The sequence below is a fragment of the Mus pahari genome, chromosome 12, assembly GCF_900095145.1.
Source record: "Mus pahari chromosome 12, PAHARI_EIJ_v1.1, whole genome shotgun sequence".
Lineage (NCBI taxonomy): Eukaryota > Metazoa > Chordata > Mammalia > Rodentia > Muridae > Mus > Mus pahari.
Genome location: NC_034601.1, coordinates 21984415 through 22009949, shown reverse-complemented (window position 1 = coordinate 22009949; position 25535 = coordinate 21984415). Strand labels below are relative to the sequence as shown.

At 39.0% G+C, this 25535-nt stretch overlaps 1 protein-coding gene across 4 annotated transcripts in view; it reads right to left on the bottom strand.

Moving 5' to 3' along the window:
- Positions 1-4740: 4740 nt before the first annotated feature.
- The window catches only part of Il1rap (interleukin 1 receptor accessory protein), a 141315-nt gene continuing 120520 nt past the window's right edge, over positions 4741-25535 (bottom strand). Inside the window, exons 9-13 of one of the 4 annotated variants that reach the window (XR_003844895.1) lie at positions 24077-24226; positions 22433-22576; positions 11807-12382; positions 11436-11517; positions 4741-7308 (exon numbers count right to left, since the gene is read on the bottom strand). Coding sequence is in view for 3 of the 4 variants with exons in the window: in XM_021209237.2 (XP_021064896.1) it covers positions 11670-12382; positions 22433-22576; positions 24077-24226 (1007 nt within the window). In the remaining variant the exon portion in view is untranslated. Of the gene's footprint in view, positions 7309-10367; positions 12383-16981; positions 20040-22432; positions 22577-24076; positions 24227-25535 lie in introns of those variants that run through there. The other 3 variants (XM_021209239.2, XM_021209237.2, XM_021209240.2) reach the window with 3 other exon arrangements.

Genomic DNA, 25535 nt, shown 5'->3' with positions numbered 1-25535 from the left:
CCTGCTCATCTAGATGAAGAACTCTCAGCTACCTCGCCTATACCATGTCCTCCTGATATGGTTCCCACCATGACTATAGTGACTAAACTTCTGAACTGTAAGTCAGACTCAGTTAAAATGTTTTCCTTTATAAAAGCTGCTGTGTTCAGACTGTCTCTTCCCAGCAATAGAATTCTAATTAGAACATGAGGTCTTACTGTGTACTTCTGAGTGGTCTGGAAATCACCATGTAAAACAGGCTAGCCTCATATTCACAGAACCCTTCCAAAGAGCTGTGACGAAAGGTGTACAGCACCAAACTTGCTTTGAACTAGCTTTAAATTTCTAGTTTCAGTCTATTTTCCATTTCCTTCTGCTGGGACTATGGATGATATCTTTTTTATTTAATGAGGAACAAAGAAAGCACAATTACAATGACCTATAAAGAATTCATTAAGGGTATCTTTTCTCAGTATCTAAGCTTCTTGGCATAGTTTTTTCACTTGTCTATCATATTCCAAACACAGGGACATTTGCTCTTTCTCTTGATATATTAGGGGTTTTACATTGTCTATTAAATCTGTCCCATCTCCCATTTTAACCACATCTTCATCCCAAAGGTGTCCTTTTAGAGCAGTCATCCATAAACACTATTTGAAATTACAAGTTCTTTCCTATTACCCCAGTCACAGGATTGATTCATTATCATTACGAATTATAATTATCATTCATTATCATTATGTGACATGTCCTATATGATGATGATTTTTATAAAAGTCATAGTATATACTTGTATGGGTAGGATGTGTGTGTGTGTTTGTATCTTCATGTGTGTGAGTGTGGATGCCCACGGAGCTCAGTTGTCCATTCTTCTCCTTACCTTATTTGAGACAGGCTCATTTGCCCCAGCCTATACTAGCTATTCCCTGAGCTTCTGAGGATGTTTCTAATTCTACCTCTCATCTTAAAGAATAGTAGGAACACAGACATACACTGTCACATACAGCCTTACATGGCTTCTGGGAATTTGCCTGTGTGACAAGCACTTTGTCTACCAAATCATTTTCCCAAGCCTCCTTATTTTGTTTTGATTTTTTTAACTCTTCCCAGGAGAATGTAATTCAAGTAGAGGAAGGAGCTGGTTCTGCTTTGTTCTTTCATTTCCCCGATTTTTATGAGAGCTTGAGTGGACGTCCAAGTCATGTTGCAGAATGAATGAGGTAGTGTATATTCAGAGGAATACTATGCACAGTTAAATAGAAGAAAATAGTTTCTACTGGTAATATCAAAATGGCATTTAAAAGTCACTTTGAAAATGGACATGCGAGATTAATAGGTTTTCCCAGATTTTAATAACAGCTCAAATATGTTCACCCTGATGCAAACAATTTAATATTGAGTGTAGAGTGCAATATGAACACAGAAGAAAAATTCTTTTCTCACACTGGGTTGAGAAAAATTCTTTTCTCACACTGGGTTGATGCAAAATCAAGCAAACCGAAATGGATCAACTATTAGTATGGAAGTGCCCTGCTAGGATGCTTGATTCATTTTGTGTCGGTTTGACTGCAGAGTTGGGGAAGAGCTACAAGGTCACCGAGGTAATGAGAACGTTCCTGCCCTTAGCACTGACTGGGAATATGGAGAACGGCTATAAGATGGACTGTCTTGAAAGTTCTATGCCCTTAGAGGATAATACAAGGTGTGCAGAACATATCTCTTCATTTTCTCCTGCTCTACATCAACACAGTACTCTATTTCACTTTGCCATCGCAATCTGGACTTTGAAGTAACAGACAGGTTTAACGATTATGGCTTCGTCATTAGCCTGAGAAGCTCTATGTACACTCTAGGTAGAAAAGTAGTTATCACAACTCAATGCACTGTCATTTTGAGCTATTTAATAGCAACATCACAAGCAGAACATCTGCTGATGAGCCCAGTGCTGGGACCCTGCATCAGTCATTACTGTAGATGAAAAGGAGCAGGTTGGCCATCCTAATGTGAGGAGGCACCCAGGCCAGGCAAAACGCAGCTGGCCACCTTTCCACTCTTGCTTGGCCATGGATCATCTGTCTTCAAGTTACACTGAGGACTGAATTAACTGGTGCTGGATATGGTATAGGAAACTCCAGGATTCCAATATTGGAATTCATTTCACACCGTGATGAACAAAAGCCTGAAGCAGTGCCTTTGATAGAACACTGCATCTGTAATGAAAGGGAAGTGGGAGAAGGAAATAGGCAAGATTCTTTTATTTTGCTCTCAATGATAATTGTCATGGTATTTAATTCACAGGAACATTAGTGGAAAAATTGTATATGTTAGTCACTATGCTAAGTGCTCAAATTAGAGACCTAATAGAATTTCTTCTCAGTGAAACTGGAAGACAGCAGGCAAAGTATGCACTAGGAAGTTTATATTTCAGTATCAGGAGTATTATGAATTATACATGTGTTATGAGTAACATCTTGCTTGCCTGGGGAAAAAAATTCATAGATTTGGTAGCCTTTGAACTGAACCTGGAGCATTCTAAGAGCCCTTGTATAAGGAAGAAATGGAATAGATATTCCAAGCTTTTTGTTAGAAATGCAGATAGATAACCATGGAAACATAAGGCACGTTACAGAAATATAATCAATTATGTTATATACCTTAAATTGTTGACATTTTGGAGAGAAAAGGAAAGAAGGTTTTAAGTGATTTGGGGGCTGTAATGACTTTACAGTGATTTCCCTGGAAGAGCTCCTTTGCACATTCTTAGGCTGTCTGGCTTAGGATCACCAGGATGAGTGTGGACACCTACTCAAGTCCTTTTTTGTCAACTTTGCTCCTCTTCATAGGGTGTTGTGATCAAATTACTTTGATTGCACAGTTAGTACTTCTTCAAATCAACACAATAAAGGGCATAGAGATAAGATCTGAACCTAGAGTTCCTTACTCTGGGGATGTTGTTTCTGATACACTATGTGATTTTAAAATCAGGCTCTGAAAGCTTTGTGCATGACATACATGGAGTTTAAAGTCCAGAAGAAGGGTCACTAGGAATTCATATGGATAACACAGAGTGATCTGACACTGTTAAGGAAAGAAAGCTGTAGCATGCTTAAACACATTTATAAATATGAAACTTTATATCCTGAGATATAAAGTGACAAAAAATTACAGTTCTCATATTGATCTATGAGTATGCCTCACATAATGGAGTACTTTTGCTTGGAGCTAGTGGTTTCAGGAGATGATAGACAACAGTTAGCTGTTAAGCTTTGCACTGAGAAGTGCATGCTGTAGAGAACAGGAAGGCTGAATATCACTCCATTTAGAGAAGAACCCTTACTCCTCTTAAATGTTTTCCCACATCACCAAGCATGAAGTGCTAATGACAGGGTATATGTAAAAAGGGAACGGGATTTGTTTACTATTACTCAATGAACCAGAATGATGGCGTCTGACTGATTACTGCTCCCACATCCCACATTTTGAGGACTCAGAAGTCTGAGCTACAGAAAGGAGAAACATCTTGGTTATTGATATATAACATTCCATTTGAAAGTATGATGAAATACTGAGAGATGTGAAAGAAAGCAATTGCATGTTCTTTTTGTTAGTGATTAATATTTATGGAAAGAAAAACCTCATTGTCATTATCTTTGTAAGTGAGCCTACAATATAAGTTATATTTTAGTCCTAGGATTCCATGCCAAGAACTTGGCTTAACAGACCCATTCATATCACTCATCCACAGCCCATTTTTCCTGTTTCTTAATGAGGAGATAAGTAAGTAGGGGCTGGGACATACACACGCACATACAAAGAAAGAGAAAGAGACAGAGATACATAAAAGAAAGAGAGAGATTCAGACAGAACCACATACAGAGAAGGGGATGGAGGGAGAGAGGGAGAGAGAAAGAGAGAGAGAGAGAGAGAGAGAGAGAGAGAGAGAGGCAGACAGAGGAAGAGAGGAATAGTGTAGGTCAGAAACAACACATTCCTGTTCTAGGCTCTCCCACAACATTTAGGCTCTTTTCTAACACAGAGCAGAGTCACCAGCTAGCATATAGACCCTCAGTGGACGTAGTCATGGAGGACATGTTGAACTATTCCTTGCTTGCTATCCCAGGTTACATATTATACAAGAAGATTGTTGAGGTGTCATAAAGACACATAAGCTCCTTATTGTGGAAGTTATTATGGGGTCATGCAGATGGCACAGGGGATTCCTTAAGTTCTATATGACCATATTTCAAAGTGGGTCCTTGAGCCCCACTTGAGCCACAGATGACCACAGATTGGAAGAGAGTTTGTGATACTGAACAAGAATCAGACAGTCAAGGTTCTGCCATATTTCTGGCCCACAGAACTATAATGTAATAAGTATTCATAGTTTTAAGTTTCTATAGTATAATTCCTGTTATAAGAACACAAAACACGATTCTTGTCCTACTACATACTTTGTAGATACTACTTTGTTTGTCTTTAGTGCTTATAGCAATATGGAACTAGGTTTTCTACTCTGTTATATGAAAGATTACAGTTGGACGATGTGTTCCGGAAAGTACCCATAGGGATCATCATTTTCTTCAGTTTCCTATTAATGAAACACTGATGATGATGATGATGATGATGATGATGACGACGACGACGATGATGGTGATGATAATGGTAAGGATAATGACAATGACAGTGATGATGACGGTGATGATGATGGGAAGATGATGACGACGACAAAACAATACCACCACATGTGTAATTACAGATTTTAGAAGTTCACATTTATTGTATAATTTTACCCTTACAACAATTCAATGAGGTAGATATTATTTCCACTTTACATGAAGAGACTGAGAATTGGAGAGCAAACATGTGCTATTGAAATGCACATTCACTGTAGTAAATGTTATCCCACAGCATACGTCCTGACTCCAAAGTAATATTGTATACAATATAAAGCTTACAACGGGAATGACTGTCTACCTTAGTTTCCTAAATTCTGAAATCCACATAACATTTACTCTAGTGAACCAAGGAGATTTTACAATCTTTTTCCTTTTATTTTGGTGCTTAGAATTAGGGAAATAGGGCTTGATTGTGCTCGGGATCTTCTTAGACATCATTTAATGCAATTTGCCAATAACCAAGTGACTACATTAGGGGACTGATCACAGGAAAATAATAAACACTAAGACTATTATTGTGTTCTTTGGCTATTTAAGTTAGCAATTCTATTTACTTTTATGATTTTATTTTTTTATTGTTATTTTCTCAGTATCTCATAATCAATATGAAACAGTATGAAAGCCAAGAACTAGAAATGCTAAAAGATTTCTTTATCCTTTCCTTTAAACAGATAATTCAGTTCCAGCATTTGACAATGAATTTCAAGGTTTACACTTTAAGGAGGAAGAATACTATCCATGATATTAGTATTTATTTATCCCTTTAATTCCCTTTGTACAATTCATACTGAATTTTTCATCAAATCATTACTGAATTTTCACTGAAATTCAGGAATTATGAATGTCCTTCAGGCAGTTATCCTTCACAAGATCAAACACATAAATCATTTGGGAGAGGATTGGTCATCTGTGGCACACCGCAGGTAGCTACAATTGTCCTCCAAGATTAAGTTCACTTCTGTCTCAGAACCACTCGTCCCTGGATCTAAAACAAGATAAGCCTGATACACAGCTACCACAATTTAAAATAAATCAATGAGTTAAAAAAAAAAAAGAAAATCAGGGTTTATTTTAATCCTGTTTTGGAGTGGGTGATTTCCTGATTTATCCCAGGCTGGCCTAGAACTTAACTCTGACACACAGAATGGGCTAGTGTTGGAACTGCACTACACTACACTACACACAGTTTAAAATTGTTTTTACCATATATTCATGAGATATTCAAAAAACCATTATCCAGGGAAAGAGAGGTACAGTTCATGATCTGCTGTCAGATATCGTTTGCAAACTTCCACCTTTCTATCTATGCAAACTTTTCATAAAGTTGTTTTCTACATTTTCAAATGTTGAAATGTTTGGAATATTTAGAACGAAACTATGTGCACTATTCTTAGAAGAGTTTTGGATGGTGAGCAATTTCCTCAAGACACCAAGAAACAAAGTCCTTCTGTGTTCAACACTACAGCCTGTTCTCATGTCTTAAGACTCTGAAATATTCATCTTTGCCAAACAAAGAAGAACTTTAAATTATTACCAAATGACACAGTATACATTAGAAAAATCTGTATGAAAGTTCAAATACGTAACTGCAATAGAACCCAATCGGAAAGAGAGAAAACACAAGGAGAATTGTCACAGACTTCATGATACCCACATGGGTACTTCTCTCCTTCTTTATCCGAGCAATTCCCTGTTTAAGTCTTCAGATAAATGGATCAATGATGCTTCCTAATGACCATGTTACATGCTCTGCTGTGTTCTAAATGCCTTCAATTCTTCTGAGGCTCCCTGAATTTCGAAAATGAAACGGCTCATTTGCAGACAGTTTAAGCATCACATTCTTAGTGTACTTACCTAAGCCACTAAATAGGAAGTAACGAAATATGGCAACTTTCAACTTTTTTAAACCAAGTTTATAGAAGCTGTAATCATTATAACACAGTCTGTTAACACCTTCATTTAGGGAGCATTTATTCTTTTCTGTGTGGCCTTTCATCTTGATATCTTGGCACACTGAGGTTTGATGTGAACATTAAAGTCTTTTGTTTATTTTATTATATGGAGTGATAGAAGATTGATGGTCCTTCCTAGCTTCATCAGTTTAATAAATATCTCATCCTCATCTCATTTGTAGAAGAAGACTATGCCATGTGTTCATAAAATTCAATGTAGTCTTCCCAATGACACTAGAACATATTTTGTAGCCTTCTCTATGACTCCAGAATCCTGGAGATAGTTCTAGTTAATGAAATATCAGAGAAAGAAAACAAGGAGTGTCAATTTAAGCTCAGGAATAGGATAACTGCAAGCTACACATTTCACATGGCAAGGACAAAAAAAACTGCAAGCCCCTAAGCTGGACCCTTAGCATCAGCAAAAATAAGATGTGTAATGGGAAGTTATTGAAGTATTAGCCCAGCATGAGTTATCTTACTCTAATACAGACAGTGGTTGGAACACTCCCACCAAGTTCCAAAGAGCAGTGTTATATAGTTCATATATTGTGAATACATTCTACCAACCACTCTATTCAATTGTTTGCTTATGCTGAGACAATTCCAAGGGCTAAGCGGGCCCTTCATTTTCAGCTATTGCCTGCAAACACTGTTAAAAGGATGATTTGTGGTCCTCCTTGGCTGGAGAAAATCAGAGCCTACAAGGGTAAAAGAGAGGTAAAAATTAATGGTTCTTAAACAATTCGTACATCAGAATCACTCAAGAAGTTTACATGGAGCTCTGCCCAGCCTTTGTGAAGCTCATTTAGTTTATTATAGTGGCAGCAAGAAATGTGCATTTCCAGATGAGTGTAAATGGCTACGATATGAATGATTCAAGGAATACAGCTTGTCAATGTTAGGGTCAGTTCAATCCTTCCCATTTACAGTCTGAACAATACTCTAGGAAATATGAAAATTGTTAAAGATTATTGTAGGCAAGAGTTTTCCAAGTGTGACACATGGGATACCTACCTTATTTGGATTATAAAGGGTATACTCTAATAAGGCAAATTGCTGAACTGTGATCCATAACTTCAGCAAGAACCACTGTAGGGAAGGAGCTGCTTTATTGTCTTCCATGTAGAGGTGCCCCCTATACAAACTTCATTCCATTTGCTCTGTGTCCATAGAGATCTATAAGCTACCTGCTTCTTCTATTGTGATGTACATGGTTGTGACAAGAGAGCTCCACTTATGACTTAGAATAATATTTTTTTCACATGGACCCACCAGGGTTAGTTTCAGAGTTGGTACTGGAAAGTATGTCAAAAGCCTAAATTAGAAGCCTAAGTATATCAATAACAGGCTGAGCACCATTGGGAATACCACTAACCCCGGATAATACTTTCTTGTTCTGTGTTGAATTGGGATATTTTATGAAAAATAAAAAAAAAAAGTGTTGCATACGTATTAAGCTTATAACATGTCATTTAATGCTTTAAAAACATCCAGTGAGATTAATAATATTTGATCCATTTTAGATAGCAGAACATCAAGGTACAGAACGATCATACTTCAAGAGAAAAGAGAAAAGGAAAGATGTATTTAACTTTAAATTCATGTTCTTAAATAGACATTTCTTACATATTGGTATATATATTTAACCAATAATTATGCCACTTCAGTGATAAGTAATCATAGCCCATTCTTATTATTTGTATTGTTAAAATATATGACAGTGAATATAACTTTATTATTGGATGATGGTTAAGGAATAATCACATTCATTTCTGAGCCTTCATATACTGAATATGTAGTCATGATCTTTCAGACTCTTACATAGCCAAATGCTCCCAAATATGACTTTATGTTTCTAATATTGTACTTAACATCTTCAAAGAAAACCTGTACTTAAAATCTTCAAAGAAAATCAATATCAAAATTTAGCTTTGAGAGTACCAAAATTACATAGTTATTTTAAAGAACTTGTATTTTATATTTACACCTCTTGCTTCAGTTATTTGTTTTATTTTTATCTTCTAAGAAGCTGAGTTTAAATACTTTGTCTGTAGGACCCAGAGAAATCAATCTCACACCTACCAGGAGCTCCTCTTCCTGCTGCCTAGATTTTATAAGGTTAGAAGTTGCTATTGAAAGCTGCTGGAGAGAAAAGACACCACAATTGTCTTACTTAGCACTGAACCCTGAGGATACATTACCAGCCTCTCAGACAAGATATACCCACTGTTGAATAGAGACATAGGGCTTATGGGATGACAAAATATTTTCTGATTGGATTTGAGGCCTGCTGCATGACTGGTATTTAATACATTTCTAGTATTTAAACTATGGTCTAATCTCATGGCTGGGGAGATTCACTGGTAGAACTTACCATTGTTATGGTCAGGTTGTCAAACAAACTATATATTTAAAACAATGGACCTGTGATGCTTTCAGCTTTGATCAGAAAAGCTCCTTTGTACGTGGGATGGAGTCTTTGCAGATAATCATAACTAGTCAAATTGATAAGAATGCATGATTATAAATATTCAACCCTAAATACAGTATACATGCATACACTGGAGAGTGATAGAGATTGTTGTGACACAGTTTGTTTTAGACATGGCATGTTTATTATACTTAAAACTCATAGCAGTTTTAATGGCAAAATCCAACTAAATTTTAGCACGATGGCAGACAAGCTGTTGAGCTCCCAGGATTTTAGACAGAATAATCCTTATTTGGGGCAGTAGTACTGGTGGCTTCTGCTCCAGTGGATGGCTGTACATGTATTGGTGGCTGTACTTTGTATGTGATATTTTTTTTTTTAAGACTTGAAATTGGGACAGAGACTTATCAGGATCAAGGAAGTGCTGGTTGAAGAAAATGGTTAGTGTTAGATATGATTATCTTTCATTGTGTAAATACAAGATTTTTTTTCTTTATCTACTAATACTTTAATTAATAATTAATTATTTACTTTTATTTCTGTGTGTGTACTAAGTCTATGTATGTGTACCACTTATGTGTTGGAGTCCCTAGAAGTAAAAAGTAATTGAATTCTCCAGAATGTGAGTTGCAGGCAGTTGTGAGCCACAGCCTTCTCTCATGTCATTGAATTTGAAGTCATGTCTATTATCCACTTTCGGATGGCTAACACAAAGCCTTTGAACATCTCTTCAAAAGGCAATGCAACGTGAAATGAGAACTCTGCATTGAGCTGAGTCATTTCTGCTGTGTATCAGAGCTAGGTACATATTCCATCATAAGGGATGTTTTAGACAGTGGGAGTTCTAGTCAAACAGATAAAAATGAAGGATTTCCCCACCTGTCTTATCTCTGTACCACTCCCTTTGCCTTTGAATGAGAGGCTGGCTCAGGGCCAAGCTCACTAGCAGTAGAGGCTGCTGTAACGAAGGGACACCTCCCATCTAATGTCACCTACGACTATTTTAGATTTGGTTTTTGTGCTTGTAACTTTCTTATAGTAAGCAGGCAACATACAGAGCTGAAAGAGAAGACAGGATTCTCCATTGTTTCCTGGGCTAGAGGATTCATCAGACCAACGCTATTAAGAAGGCCAGATGTTTTCAGCTTGGAGAAGTAATACACATTTCCCGTATGTTCTCACTTGCGTTGTCCTCAGGTCAGAGCTGCTGAGGCACGTGGACCCCCTATCTCAGCATATATTCTTTGGCTGAGTACTTTTGCCTGAGTTTACATGCTAGTGACCCTCAGGATGAATACATCTCACACATAAAGGTTTTTTTTTTTTATGTTTGTTTGTTTTGATTCTTTGACTTTATTTTACAAATTTAAGCCAGGATTTAATTGAAAGCATGTAGTCACATATTAATGATTTGAAACTTGTAAGAGATATTGCGCAAGTTGCCACGCAGAAACTGATTCAGTGGCAACCACCAAACTGAGGTGAGGAAACGCTCATGTGCTCTTTAGTCATCTGCAAGCTCAAGGGCTCCGGATCGGTCCCTGGCTTGAAGGCAAAGTGCCATGGACCTTTTGTTGGGATGTGGCTACCTGTGGAAAGACCCTACTTGTCTGAAGTTGCACTTTGTCCCTGGTGTTAAATCGAGTCTCTGGGTGTTAAACTTACATCTGCTCCCTTTTCCCCCTTTTTCTCTTACCTTCTGGCCCTTGAAGGAATTGGGACTCAACATCCATTTTCAGAATTGTGAAGAAAGGCTGCAGGTACCAAAATCTACCTGCAGTTCCTTGCCACTGAAATTTTCTATCATTTGAACAAAACAAGATTCTTACTTACGCTCAACTTCTTATAGACGTCCAATTAACATCAGAAAACAAAAAAAAAAGCAAAACAAGCAAACAAACAAAAAACCAACCACCACAACAAATATCCCTCACCTTTTCTATCTGATTGAAATCTCAACTTTCTGAAATGTTCTCTGGATTTGAATATAAACTCCAGAAAATGCAAATTGAGGAGAGGACATAAAAAATATGTTAGTACAAAAGCCATGGCATAAAAAATATACCTTTATTGAGACCAACAACAAAAAGCATACTATTTACAGGGGGCAATGGGGAGCAGGGATTCCTATGGGAAGATTTGGTCCCTGGGGACACAAATGTGCTGGAGGTTTGCTGTTGAGCTTTGTCTACCAGAACCTGCTCCTTTTCAAGTCACTTCTTGGGGTACATGTACCCTGTGATTGTCAAAGCCCTGGTCTTTTGGGTCTACAAACCCTATGAGTGTCAAAGCCCAAGTACACTTCACTGGCCCACATCACAAGGAGACACTAGTTCATAGCTACCTTTGAATCACTTGGCAAGATCAGACTCTAAACATCTTTTACATACTGACCTTCTAGGGCCTGAGAAGAGTGTGCTCTTCCAAGGCCGTTAGAGGCAATAACTGGATACAGGTGCTTCAGGTCTTTTGTCTCCTAGAAATAAATAGGTTTTAAAAAGAAATCAATAAAAGGGGGACACAAATCTGATAGTCTATTAAATGATTTAAAATGTCAATTATTTCCAAAAGTTTTTGGCCCAAAGGGAGTTGGTAGAAATAGCAGCCACCACCCTCCACATAAAGTGATTATAGGATGTAAAAGTCATTGTTATTGGATAAATCTGTAAAGTGGTGGAGTGCAAGAGCTGAGATCTGGGGAGCGGGTTCGGGTCGGGTGCCGTTTTGTCTCCACTGACTTTCAGACTCTTGGAGAGCGGGCTTACAGAGGTGTGTTTCCCACTGGGGATGAGTGTGCATCTCTGCCCGGCTCTTGCTCCTGAGGTGATTTTCTCCTTCACAGTAGGTGACACAGCAGCGACAGGCTGCTGAGGGTTTCCCTCGGTGCTTGGACATAGTGCCCAGGGCTGGCTCTGCTCCAGACACCCTCTCTGAGCTTTGGAGTTCTGGGGGCTCTTTCAAACGACTTCTCCTCTGAACATGATCCAGACTGATGTCAGACTGCGAAGAACAGCTCTCATTCCAGCCGGAGCTGGCGCTCAGACTTCTCAGGGGAAGAGCCAAACGCAAGGCCTTCCAGAACTTGGAGCCAGACTGTTTGGACTTTTCTCCCTTCCAGCTTACAAAAGACACAGACTCCTTCAGCTGCATGATGCTTGGATGGGGTTGCTCAAGCGGACGGTACTCCACCACAATGAGCTTAGTGGCAATGGAGTTCTGGCACATGACACCCAGCTTAAACTCCAGCATGCTGATGCTCTTTTCTGTCACATAGTCAGGGCTCAGGACAACAATCATCCTTCGGCTCCGCTGAATGAAATCAAACACTGCTTCCACGGTATCTACAGGGAAATGGAAAGATAGCATAGCATCTGGTAATGATGTATCCATATCCAGTTGGTCGTTGTCCTGTCCACAAAAGACGGGCGTGAACAATTTTGAAAAAAATAGGGTATCATTACTAAATAATCTATTTAGTTGAGAAATCAAGTTATCTCATCCACACCACCCTTACCAAGAGTTGGGAAGATTTTATCCCTTGTATGAAAGAAAGAGGGGCCTCCAAGGGAGTATGCTCAAATCTCACTAGGCAGGGGAAATAAAATAGTCATCAAAGGTGGATGGAGGGAGCTAACTGGGAAATATCAGGAAGGGGATTTGTTAGGGAAGGGGGATCAGGTGTAGGGAGAACTGGGGAGTTAGGGCCAGAATGTAGGTAGTGCATGGGACTTGGCATGAAAGGGAGTTCTCTAGGATGTGTCAGAAACCCAGGATGGGGGAAGGCTCCAGGGAGTCTATAAGGGTGACTTAGCTGAGATTCCTAGCAGCAGAGATATGGAGACTGAAGTGGACAATTCCTGTAGCAAGGCAGAACTTGTAGTGTCAGAATACCAATCTACCCACAATGGCTGGACCTAGGCCCCCTGCACATAGGTAGCAGATGTGCAGTTTGGTCTTGATGCTAATCCCCAACAACTGGAGCAGGGACTGTCCTTAAATCTGTTGCTTGCCTGTGGATCCTGTTCCTCTAACTGGGCTTCCTTGTTTGACCTCAATGTGAGATGATGCGCCTAGTCCTGCAGTGACTTGAACAAGTGCCAGGGTGGGTTGGAGCCCATAAGGCACTTCCCCCTTCTCAGAGGTGAAGAGGATGTGCTGAGGGAGGGTGTGTGTGCATAGGGACTGGGAGAAGGGGGCTGCAATTGGGATGTAAAAGGAATAAATTAATAAAGGGGGAAAAAGAGAGAAGAGAAATAGAAATAGTCAATTAGCATATGAAAAGAAAATAGGAAAGAGGGGTATCTTCAATTTAATGTCTCTCCCTACAGAATATCCACTTCCATTGCAGATGTTGTCTTCATGAAAACATCATCCCCTATCATAAATTTGAATTAAATGAACTGTTTAAAAAAAAAAAAAACAGCTGGCTTTCTCTTTCTCTGCTTGTAAATAATTTATTGTTTTGGATTTTTTTTTAAATTTACATTAGTTTTATCTGGTGGTCTTAGATCTGAAATCTTCAAATGTCCCCAGGATCTAAGCACAATTGTGATGTTACTGAATTTCTTTTCTTACCTCTGAGTTAAGCGACTTCAGCTATTTCCTCTTATTCTATAAAAGACTTAATTTCAAGAACTCCCATCCCTTATTATATGTTTGTGAAGAGTAATTTAATTTGCATATATGTCTTCTCTAATAATATTTTGGATAACAATGAACATAGTTACTTCTTCAGAACCTTTGATTGGCAGAATATTAAGGCAATATTACCGCCTCCCCACATCCTGTGTTATAGCCAGCCCCAGATATTTAATTAACATTTTGGACACAGTACCGGTCTTTTATCAAACAAAATTTCCTTCTTTCCTTGCTATTTCCTTCACACCCTCACTTCTTTCTTGCTTCAATTTTCTTTTTTCTTCTGTGTGTGTGTGTGTGTGTGTGTGTGTGTGTGTGTGTGTGTAAAGAAGTAGCCTAAAGGTCAATTAAAGAGCCCAATACCTCCATTGTGGTTAAGAATCAATCAATTAATTAAGACTTCTGGCAAAGCTTACCATTCTAATGTTTGCTGGTGGGATACAGACAGGCTCCAAAGGAGGAAAAAGTCTTCAAATTAATGCAGTCTTAACAAGCTGTGAGATGCAGGGGCTTAGAAAGTATGGTTAAAGGAAAGAAAGTTCACCCATTCGACTCTTAGTGCCCGGAATTTTCAAACATATGCCAGCCAGTATGCCAGGCATCATTGAGGCTGTATTTAACTTTCTTCAGCCCAGGGAGACCATCAGAGTTTGCTGTGAGTTTGGTATTCATAAAGAATACAGGAATGAAGGAGCCTGTATCCTCACCCCTGGTTCACCCTGTAATGTGTGAATTTAACTAGTTTCACTGAAAATTGGAAGGTTTTTGTTGTTGTTGCTCTGATGTCGAAAGATAAACGTACATTCTCAGTTCTCAAGATTCACATGTATTATGCAGGCATGCACATGTGCACATAAGTGCTTTGGTAACTGCCTTGTTCTATCGCCCTCTACTTACATTTTATGAAACGGTCTTAAATACATTAGAGAACACATGTGGGAAGATTTTGCTGCTCTACGCGTGTCAAGAGAAATCTTAGGATCACACATCTAGATCTTCAACACAAGAAACTTAAGCAATCAAATCCCATACGTGTATATGTAACTGCATCACAATGATTATGTTAGAATAATGTCTGTTCTTTTCAAGGGGATAACCATGAATGAAAATAAAACAAATATCTTAAGCATTGTCTTGGGACTTTGGGATTAAAAAAAAAATGTACCTTTCAAGAAAGTGGAAGATTTCCCTTTGAAAGAGGACAATGTGACAGTAAGGTTGGGTTGGCAGGTAAAGGTGCCTGTCAATCTGTGTTCAGTCCCTGCACAGGATATGAGAACTGACTCCTGGGAGCTACCCCCACCTTCCACTCACACTACCCCACACACCCACACCTGGGGATAGAAAGTAAACATGTAAAAATTTATTTTTTTACATCCTTAAAAAGAATACTCTTCACACCAGTCAGAATGGCTAAGATCAAAAACTCAGGTGACAGCAGATGCTGGCGAGGATGTGGAACAAGAGGAACACTCCTCCACTGCTGGTGGGATTGCAAGCTGGTACAACCACTCTGGAAATCAGTCTGGCGGTTCCTCAGAAAATTGGACATAGTACTACCTGAAGATCCAGCAATACCACTCCTGGGCATATACCCAGAAGATGTTCCAACATGTAATAAGGACACATGCTGCATTATGTTCACAGCAGCCTTATTTATAATAGTCAGAAGCTAGAAAGCACCCAGATATCCCTCAGTAGAGGAATGGATACAGAAAATGTGGTAAATTTACACAATTGAGTACTACCTAGCTATTAAAAACAATGAATTTATGAAATTCCTAGGCAAATGGATGTATCTGGAGGATATCATCCTGAGTGAAGTAACTCAATCACAAAAGAACACACATGATATGCATTCACTGATAAGTGGATATTAGCCCAGAAACTCAGAGTACCCAAGATACAATTTGTAAAACACAGGAAACTCAAGAATGGGGAACAAAATACCCATGGAAGGAGTTACAGAGACAAAGTTCGGTGCAGAGACTAAAGGAAATGACCATCCAGAGACTGCAGCACCTGGCGATCAATTCCATAAACAACCACCAAACCCAAACACTACTAAAGATGCCAACAAGATTTTGCTGACAGGAGCCTGATATAGTTGTCTCCTGAGAGGCTCTGCCAATGTCTGGCAAATACAGAAGTGGATGCTCTAGACATCCATTGGACAGAGCACAGGGTCCCCAATGAAGGAGCTAGAGATAGTACCCAGGGATCTGAAGGGGTTTGCAGCCCTCTAGGAGGAGCATCAATATGAACTAACCAGTACCCCAGAGTTCCCTGGGACTAAACCACCAATCAAAGAAAACACATGGTGGGACTCGTGGCTCTAGATGCATATATAGCAGAGGATGGTATAGTTGGCCATCAATGGGAGGAGAGGCTCTTGGATTTTGAAGGTTCTATTTCCCAGTATAGGGGAATGCCAGGGCCAGGAAGCAGGAGTGGGTGGGTTGAGGAACGGGGGGAAGGGATAGGGGATTTTCAAAGAGAAAACTAGGAAAGGGGATAACATTTGAAAATGATAAAGTTTTTAAAAAAGGAATAATTGAATAAAGAAGACCAGATGCTGACCCTGTCTTCATGCCATGCTTCAAATTTTGCTGGCATAAAGTATCTAGTTAGTGTTGTACACAAGTGGATGAAGAGAGTATCTTAAGAAATTTAATTAAGCAAGTGATAGGTTGATGATATGCAATGTCATTATTGAATCTTCTACATGGCTACCATTAAAGGGTGGAGCAACTTAACACTGGTTACCATTCATCCAATGTAAAGCATCCAAACACAAAATGGGATACCATGTATATTTCCTGTAATGGGATAATATATATGTGCATAGTAGAAAATTCTGTCATCATTTAACTCTGCCTGACAGTTGTTTATTAACTGAGTAGAAACCTGGGTGCTCACTAGTTTGCTCCATGCATCCTGGCTCCATTCTTTTGTGACTGGAAAGAGTTGTCTGTACCTTAGCAAAGTTTGAAACTACAACCAGAGACATAAGTGTGCTTTTGTTTTAAAGTAGCCCTAACTGGGGCTTCTGCATCCCTCAATCTATACATATATACCCCTATCCTAGAACACTGAATAATCCATTTTATTTAAGCAGTTCTTTTACTTATACACAAAGAAAACACTCTTGATATAAAGTTCACATCTTTCTTAGCTTTTCCTCAATAAATATTTAACTATTATAATATCTTTCATTTCTTTTTATAAATATAATCACTCTTTTTACTCTTACTTCTCAAGCCCAAACATGAAGATAAGGACACAAAACACATGCACAAAATAAAATTTAAAGGTGAAAATAAATGGTTTATTGTAAAAATATGTAAATATACAAATCAAATGAAAATGGAAAATACATATGTTTATGAATAAAATTAAAAAAAATGGTCTTACAGTACTAAAACCTATGGAAACAAATGGGTAGTTAACAAGTGGAGTGATCCTTTTGTTTCTCAATACAAGACAATACTTTTTTTATTAGCATCTCTGGGACTCATCTAAGATACAAAAGAGAATTAAATCACATGTGGCTATATACATATACACTCTATCTAGCATGCTGCTTTGTTGACCTGGGTGTAGAAGTTCTCATTATCATAGATACAAGTGTGTGTCCCCCTCTTTGCTCTTCTGTTTGAGGCATCTTCTGAAACACAGACAAGAGTCTTGAAATTAAGTCTACTTAGGGTGAGATATGTTATTTAGATTGGATATGCTTTATGCTACAACACTAGAGTGGGCTCAGAATAAGAAGGGCCTAGAAAGAGAAAAACATGGAGGTGACGTAATAGTGGCTGGGATGAGTACAGACTCCAACCGTGCAGAAACTACACAGTTCAGATGGAACAGCCTTTGGTGACCAGTCTGGCCCTTGCTTTCCCATAGCCCATGCAGAAGTTAACATTCATAGTTTATGTGGAACTTATCTGGTACTGTGATTAAAAGGCTATTAGTGGAAATGGTAATTATTTGAAATACCAAAAACAGCATTAGCACTTCTAAAAGGTTAGATGCAAGAACGACACTATATCATACTTTTAAGTTAAGGATTCAGAGGGGATTTTTTTTTCAATTTAAAGTAATCAATAATTCTAACATAAAGCAATGGTTAACTGTGGACTTCAGTACTGATGAATAAGTAATTTTAGAATTGCTTAACATTATTAACAAAACTTGGTTAAGGTCTTCCTTAATTTATGAGTCATGTTTATAAGGTACTCAGACTCCTTTAAAACTATATCTGTTTTTCTTCATCAGTCCACATAGCTTAGTTAAACTTCAATTCTCTAAGTGTCTTCAGGGAATAAAGTAGAAACTTAAGCAATAGTAGATGACCGCTGTTGAGCAGTGGCAATGGGAGGTTCACAAACAAGAGATTCCCCTGCAACCCAGATCAACTGTTGAAGCATTAAGTCGTTCATATTAATTTAGGGGAGGCAAGAACTTTGACATCTATGTACAGAGAGCCAGGAATTCACAAATGGAACAGAAATGAAATGAAAATATCAACACAAAACCATAACACTATTAACATAATTTAAAGGTTGAACACTAGTTCTACTGGCTTTTAATATTTTGCCAATGGCTATTGAAAGTTGTATGTGTGTGATTATGTATAGCCCAAACTATTACACATAGATAATTTATAGGCAGGTGGATATATATATACACACACACATGTAATTTGTGGATACTTCTATATACATAGACATATAAAATTTATGTGTACAGAGATCATATATATGTATATATGTATATACATATATATACATGTTAGATATGAAATAGAAATTGGTCTCTCTAAATGTAAATGTTGTACTTGGCTTTCACTTTTGCAAGTCTGAGGAATAGTGAAATTCTGCTTGAAAATAATGAAACCACTTCATTATTAATGATTTGCAGGGTGATTCGCTTAGAGCAAGGTACTACAGGCACTGCACAATTAATTACCATGAATAATCATTCTTTTGGAGTAGTAATGCCGAAAGGGAACTCAGTACCTCTCACCTCCACTTCATAATGAAGAGGTGTGTGAAGGAGTGAGGATTAACCACTTTCCTGGTTTTCCCCTCTGAGGTCAGAATTAACAAACACACTGCCAAGCATTCTCTTCTGTGCTCTCTTCCCATGTGAAAAATGCCCCGAGAGCGTTTTTTGCATTTTCTCACTCTCCATTAGCACCATTAAAGCTTCCCCTCAGACGGCAGCAAGTGTGGCGCTGCCTATGAGATATGAATGACAGATCTAATAGGGAGGGAGATGAAGGGACAAGTACAGACCTGTCTATCTGTAGACAGATGAGAAATTACTATGATAAAACAAAAGCCATGGTCTTTTCAAGTTTATAAATATGATCTCCATTACCTGAGATGAGAGCGAATGGGGTTTAGTAGCAGGAAGGCAGTATGCCGCTTAATCGGTCATGAGGAGCAGCTGTAGTTTGACTGTTAGTCTTGCTGAGGTGGGTAGATTCGGCAGGCACAGAAGCAAAAGAGTGAAATAGCCTCAGCTCACACAGATTTAGTCCCTGATTACATGCTTAATGAATGACGGAAGAGAAGAGAAAATTAAAGGAGTGTCCTACTGAGAAACAGGCAATACTCCTGTCCGTAGGTCAAGTATCTTTAAACAGAGTTTTGAGTCACTGGGCAAAGCAGCTCCCTAGCAGTGAGATTTTTATGAAGAGATTAGAAAAGAGGGAAGAACAGAGGTGGAGGACGCATCAGACACATCTTTACTTGCAAAGATCAAAATGACTTTTAGAACTGGTGATGGACTGTGGAGTCCAGCACTGTAACCCTTAGTATTGCTGAGAAGCAGAGCTGCCAGCTGTACAGTCCCGGAATGTTTTCCTCCGAGGGGGCCGAGACAGGACTTTTTTTCTGTCTATGAAGCCACAGCCTAGGAGGGAAGAGGGGGAGCCCTTCCTCCCCTGAACCGCCTTGTTCTTCATACCCCCTCACTTCCCCTTTCATACATTTTTCAGGGATGAGTAGGAGAGACCCTGCTTGTCATTGCTAGACCACCTGGGACTCTTCTTCACTGGCATGGCCACCTGCAGCTGCTTCCAGAACCTGCCCTGAGGATACTTGGATTTCTCCCCTTTCCATTTAATGACCGTGAGCACCGTCTTAGCCCGCTTCAGCTCTTTCACCTTCATGTCCTTCACAGCTTTGTACTGCACTAAAATGACGTTGATGTTGCCCCGGGAGGCCATATTTTCTAGGCCAGCCTTGAGCTCCAGGAGGGCTTGTGTTCCCTGGAGCACGTAGTTGGGACTTAGGACAACCAGGAGTCGTCTGCTTTTCTGAATGAAGCTCAGGGTCTCATCTGTGACAACTGGGAAAGAAAACACCATGGGGATTAGTGTTGGCCAAGAACTACGTGACACACAGAGGTGAAGGATTGAAGGCAGGGAACTTGGAACGACAGCCTGGGAACCAAGTGACACTTGATTTGTCAGTGACACACCTAGTGACTTCCTTTTTAATCTAACCACACTGTCCCCGGAACGTCGTTCTGATGAGGAAAATATGGCGTCATATATAAATGCCCTACTCTCCAAACATTTCCAAATAAGTAAAACCAAAATATGGTGGAATATGGTGGACTGCTGTTACCCAGTACTAAAAGGCCCTTTTTGAAACAGATGGAATAGATATATTGTAGTGACAACACGTTCTTCAAATAGTGTTGTAGCCCAGACAAAGAGGCTCCTGAAAGAATAAACTATCTTCTATGAAAAGCCTTAACACTCTCTCTCTCTCTCTCTCTCTCTCTCTCTCTCTCTCTCTCTCTCTCTCTCTCTCCCTCCCCTTCCCCCTCCTCTCCTTCTCCCTCTCTGCTGATGTGTACTTTCCTGATGCCAACTGATGTCACTGTTGCTAGATTAGTAACTCAAGCAAATGGCATCTTGGCAAGCAGTGTATTCCCCCATCAGCTCTTTCGTTTTCTCTGTTGTGGAGATGAAAGTAAAACATGCATATTTCTCTTTAACCTCCAGTTATCACTGGACAGCCCATCATCAGCTACTGCTAGCTGATGTGTTTCGCATTTACTAACTTTCAATTGCTTTCTCCAAGTTGGGAAAAAAAATGTGTGGAAAATGGAAATACAGTCTAATTTTATTCAAGGGCCCTGATTAACTCCTGTCACTAAATTCTTGGGACAAATCTATCTCCTCACAGATGCAGAGGGAGACCCACATAATCCTTCACCCAGAGGAGAGACACTTTCTAGCTCCAGGCAGTGTAGTGGTGTAGTGGCAACACATATCACACTCCACCCATGCTCAGCAGTCATTTCCATTCTTAATCTTTACAGCTGCAGAAGTAATGGGGAAAGACTTGCCAATTAAAATCTAACATGTGCAGCTCTGGGGAGAATTCAGGGATGGGGGGATGTTTACTCTAAGCATTTCCACTGGTGGCTGACCGTGGATAAGCATAGAGAGAAGTCCAAAGGCAAAGTGGCCTCAGGAAGAGCAGTAGAAAGAATAGAAAGGGAACAAAGCTCCACGAGATGCAAGAATAATTATGCATTCTTCAAAGGACTCTCAGGACCCTGTGGAAGTTCTTACAGATGGATACTGCGGAGCTTTTCATCACTTTTCACATAGTAGATAGGATATTATAAGTTTTGTGGAGGAATAAACAGGAACATGGATGAGTTGGGCAAACTAAGGATTACTGTGAGTGGAATTTTGCCTTTAACCATGTAAGCGATCATTTCATGACATAATAACACTAGAATCGTCTGTGGAACACAAGCACAAGCTTTGAGTGATGACTGATATGCTAACTCAAAATGAGGAGAAAACTATGTCTATCTCAGGTATCAACTACCCACACCTTATAAAACAAAATACATATAAAGCAGTTAATGTGAACATATTATCAAGGGGGGAGGGGTAAAACAAAAACAAAAACAAAAAAAGACCATGCGGTGCTCCAGACAGGAGGCACTGCGCTCATTCTGATCAGGAGAGACTTATGAGAGATGGAGCGCGGTTGCTGATGTGTTTGCTTCAAATCTCCCACATGAACCATGACTTTGCTACTGTTTGGACTTCAAAAGAGGAGGCATCGGTTTTGTAAAAATACTCAGTAGTTAAAGCTTTTCCTTGTAAAACTTGCGAGAATGCAGCAGCCTTGCATGTTTTAAGCTAAAACTCACACAGATGCACTGATAGAAAGGGAGATGCAGACAACGAAAGGCAGATTTGAGTGTCACTAGCTTGCTGACACAGATGAGAGAAAATGCCGAGAAAGAGCGCAGGACATGCTGTATCAACAGGGAGATGCTCTACGCTTTCTGTCCTGCAACTCAGCTCCGTTTAAAATGAGGAAATCTCAGTCTGTGTAAAGTAGCATTTTCTACACTGTTTTAAAATAAAATATAAAGCTAAACCCTAATGCGCCATCAGCCTGACACTTCCGGTGAGATAGGACTGGCTCTTTTCTGACAAGGAACACTTCAAGATTGCAAGGGAATGGGGAATGGTTTTGTTTTTTTTTTTTTTTTTTTTTTTTTTTTTTTTTTTTAGCCATAAATGGTACAGTGTACTACACCTCACACTGGGGCTGCTTCTCTGTAGAAGTCTCTATTACTCGAAGGAATTGCATGTTCAGTCTCCGAATACCGACACTGAACTACAACCCATGCGTACACCAAAGCTCAGGATTCACTGTCCATTCAGGGAGGCACCCATGCTGCTCATCAGAAATACCTACTTCCCCCAGGCAGGCTGTCTCTGTCGAAGATGCACAGCTTGTATCCAAACTCATTCTCCAAAACTCCACGCAGCGTCAGCAGCACAAATTCCTCTTCTTCCGCATTTCTTGCATAGGAAACATAAATATCATATTCCTTTCCATCTAGTAAAAGGAACACATAGCCGATGCAAATTAGAAAAACTTCTCAAACTGTCCCTTTGTTTTCTTAAATTTAACTTCTGGGTGTTGGACATTTTCTTTCTTTTCCTTTCTCCTCTTCTACTTTCTTTTCTCTTTCTTCCTTTTCTGTTTTATTTTATTTTATTTTATTTTTTGCATTTTGTGAACAATATGTAATTTTCTAGTGTCGACAGTACTCATGCCAAGTGAGCATGGGAGTTCAAATGGTACCTGATGTATCTTCCACTCTCATCTCAGGGAGCTGACCCTGTAGCAAGCAGGTGAAGACTGCCTTATGACTTCAGTGAACAGAGATGAAATCACAGGTGCTAGTGGCTAATGTCAGGGAAGAAATTTCTACTCAGTGTTCTACAAAAATACCATTCTAATACAATAGAACGTAAATTAAGAAAGACACTGAAACAGACCACATTATACCTAAAAAAAAAAAACAAAAACCCTACATTTAAGCCATGTTTAGGTTCAATATATTGATCATCCCTAAATTTGTTTAACAAAAATCCATGAGTTATTAAAAATATAGATTATGTGTTTCTTCTCAAAGCATGCTGAATTAGATAGACTCTTAAAGCATGGCCTATTTCTTCCTTTCTGTCAGGATAGATTCAAATGTTTCATTCATACTGCCAAGAAAATTTCTGCCAGGAATACACAATAGAAAGATTTGTTTTTTAAATAGTAAGAACCAAAGTAAAAAATAATTCCAAACTCTAATGTACACTTGGGTCACCTGGGGGTATTGTTAAAGTGTAAGTTCTGGTTCAGGTTAAGTCAGGTTTTGATTCTACAGTTAAAGTGTTTTGGATGATCATGATGCTGTAGGTCCATGGCTCTTCCCTTGATTTCAGCATGTGAACCTACATCTGGGTGTAGTGGCACATGGCTGCAATCCCAGCACTCAGGATTGTGTTCAGCCTAGGATATACAATGAGCCACTGTGTCAAAACACAAAGGAGCAAACAAAACAAAAACAAAAGACTGTGCACTTGAACTGTCCTATCAGGAACCAAGAATCACATGTGTCTGTTGACCATTGGAACGCAGCTGTTGGGACAGAGATGTGCCACGACTGCAAAACAATGTTCTGAATTTTCAGTACTTTCAGTGCCAAAAAGGCTGTAGAACAGCTCATTAACTTCTAAAAATAATTTTAATTCTGAAATAGTAATGTGAGAATATTGAATCAAATATTTATTTTTGCTTGTGCTCTTTGAACCACTGGGGGAAAATTGTAAATTTCATGCATGATACTCATCACATTTTTTGTATGGATAATGCTAATCTAGATTAAATCACATATCCATCAAGAAAGGTGAACAGTGTACCCTGGAAAGATTTATTCTTACTAGGAAGAGCTGAATTATGAAATAATATTGTTGATCGTAATGGTTCATCTACAAAGGAAACATGCTTTCTGAAGACGGTGATATAAGTGTTCTGCAGCACACTTCCATTACTTACCAAGAATTGTTTCATCTGTTCCAAAATGAGCCCGGTAAAAGAGGACCATCTCCAGCCAGTAAACATGGTAGACCACAATGAGAACCACTACCAGAAAAACCGTGGCTCCAAAACCACAGGCGAGTTCTACTGTGTACCTTGGAGGTATGACTACGGCAAATGACAAAATAATAATGATGATAATTAACTTCTATTTAGTGACCACAGTTACCAACCATATTCTTAATGGCTTGATCAGCCATGCAGCTAAGTTATGCACACATGTTAATAAGCAGAAGCCATGTGACAATAGATTAGGCATCCCTCTTCTTTATTCCATTTTGTTGTTGTTTATTGATTCTATCACAGAAAGTGCTTCAGATTATTCAGTGATTTGAGTAGATACTACATGTATACAAAATGATATGGATCTTATCACTGGGAAAGATTTCTAGGAAGGTTATCAAATTCAACTCAACATAGGGCCTTGCACATGCTAGGAAAATGCTCTACCATTGTGGAATATCTCCAGCCATATAAAAACTGAGGTGGCCTTGCTATATGGCACAAGTTTACCACTGTCCTGCTTCAGTCTCCTGTGTACGGAGACCGTAGCAATGTGCCACAGTTCTGGGTCAACTATAGCTTTGCAAGTATCATATCTTGTGACTGATAACTTCTTGCCCTGTGCTCCGAGAAATATTTGAAGAAAGGCCCATTGTCAAAGACGGCAACTTGGAAAAAACAATCGTAATGTGTCTATTAATTTTGATGCCATCATTTTTCTAACATCAGTGTCAGAAAAAGTTAATTCCTTTTGTTAATTTAAAAAGAAGCTTCAAATCTTGTATTTTCGTTGGGTAGACATGGGCCAGTCTAAATAATGGCAAGTGTTATTTGGTGCGAGTATTTGCCAAGTTCACAGTTCTATGACAAACACTGTAGAGACTGACTTCCACTATCAGAGCTTTGGCTATTTCCTCATTATCTACTTACTATTTTACATGGTACATATCACAGAGAAGCTTTATGGACGTATCAGAGATATGGGACAATTTACAATATATTAAAAATGAGGTATTAATTCAGAAGCCTCCTCAACACTGCCTCCTGTTCTAGAAACCAAGTGTGCAGTCACTGCCCACTTCCTTCACCTCTCCCTTTTTTTTTTTTTTTTAAAGGTATCAGGAAAAACAAGCATCACACTGTGACTTGGGTATGATTTCTGGCCAGAATACATCGCATCTTTCCTTTCCTTTTCAATTTGTAGATGTCTTTATTTTCTATCATCTTCAGCCAACAAACCTGTTCTTTTTAGCCTGAGCTTTCAGCACAGAAATGTCTACTCTTCCTTTTATGATTGTATTTCAGCATTTATCAAGCTATAGTTAGTCAATGGGCATGCTTCCCCACTCCTTTCCACTCCCAACTAAACTGGATCTTCCTACACTTCCAGGTGGAAACTCTTTGTCCATCCTAT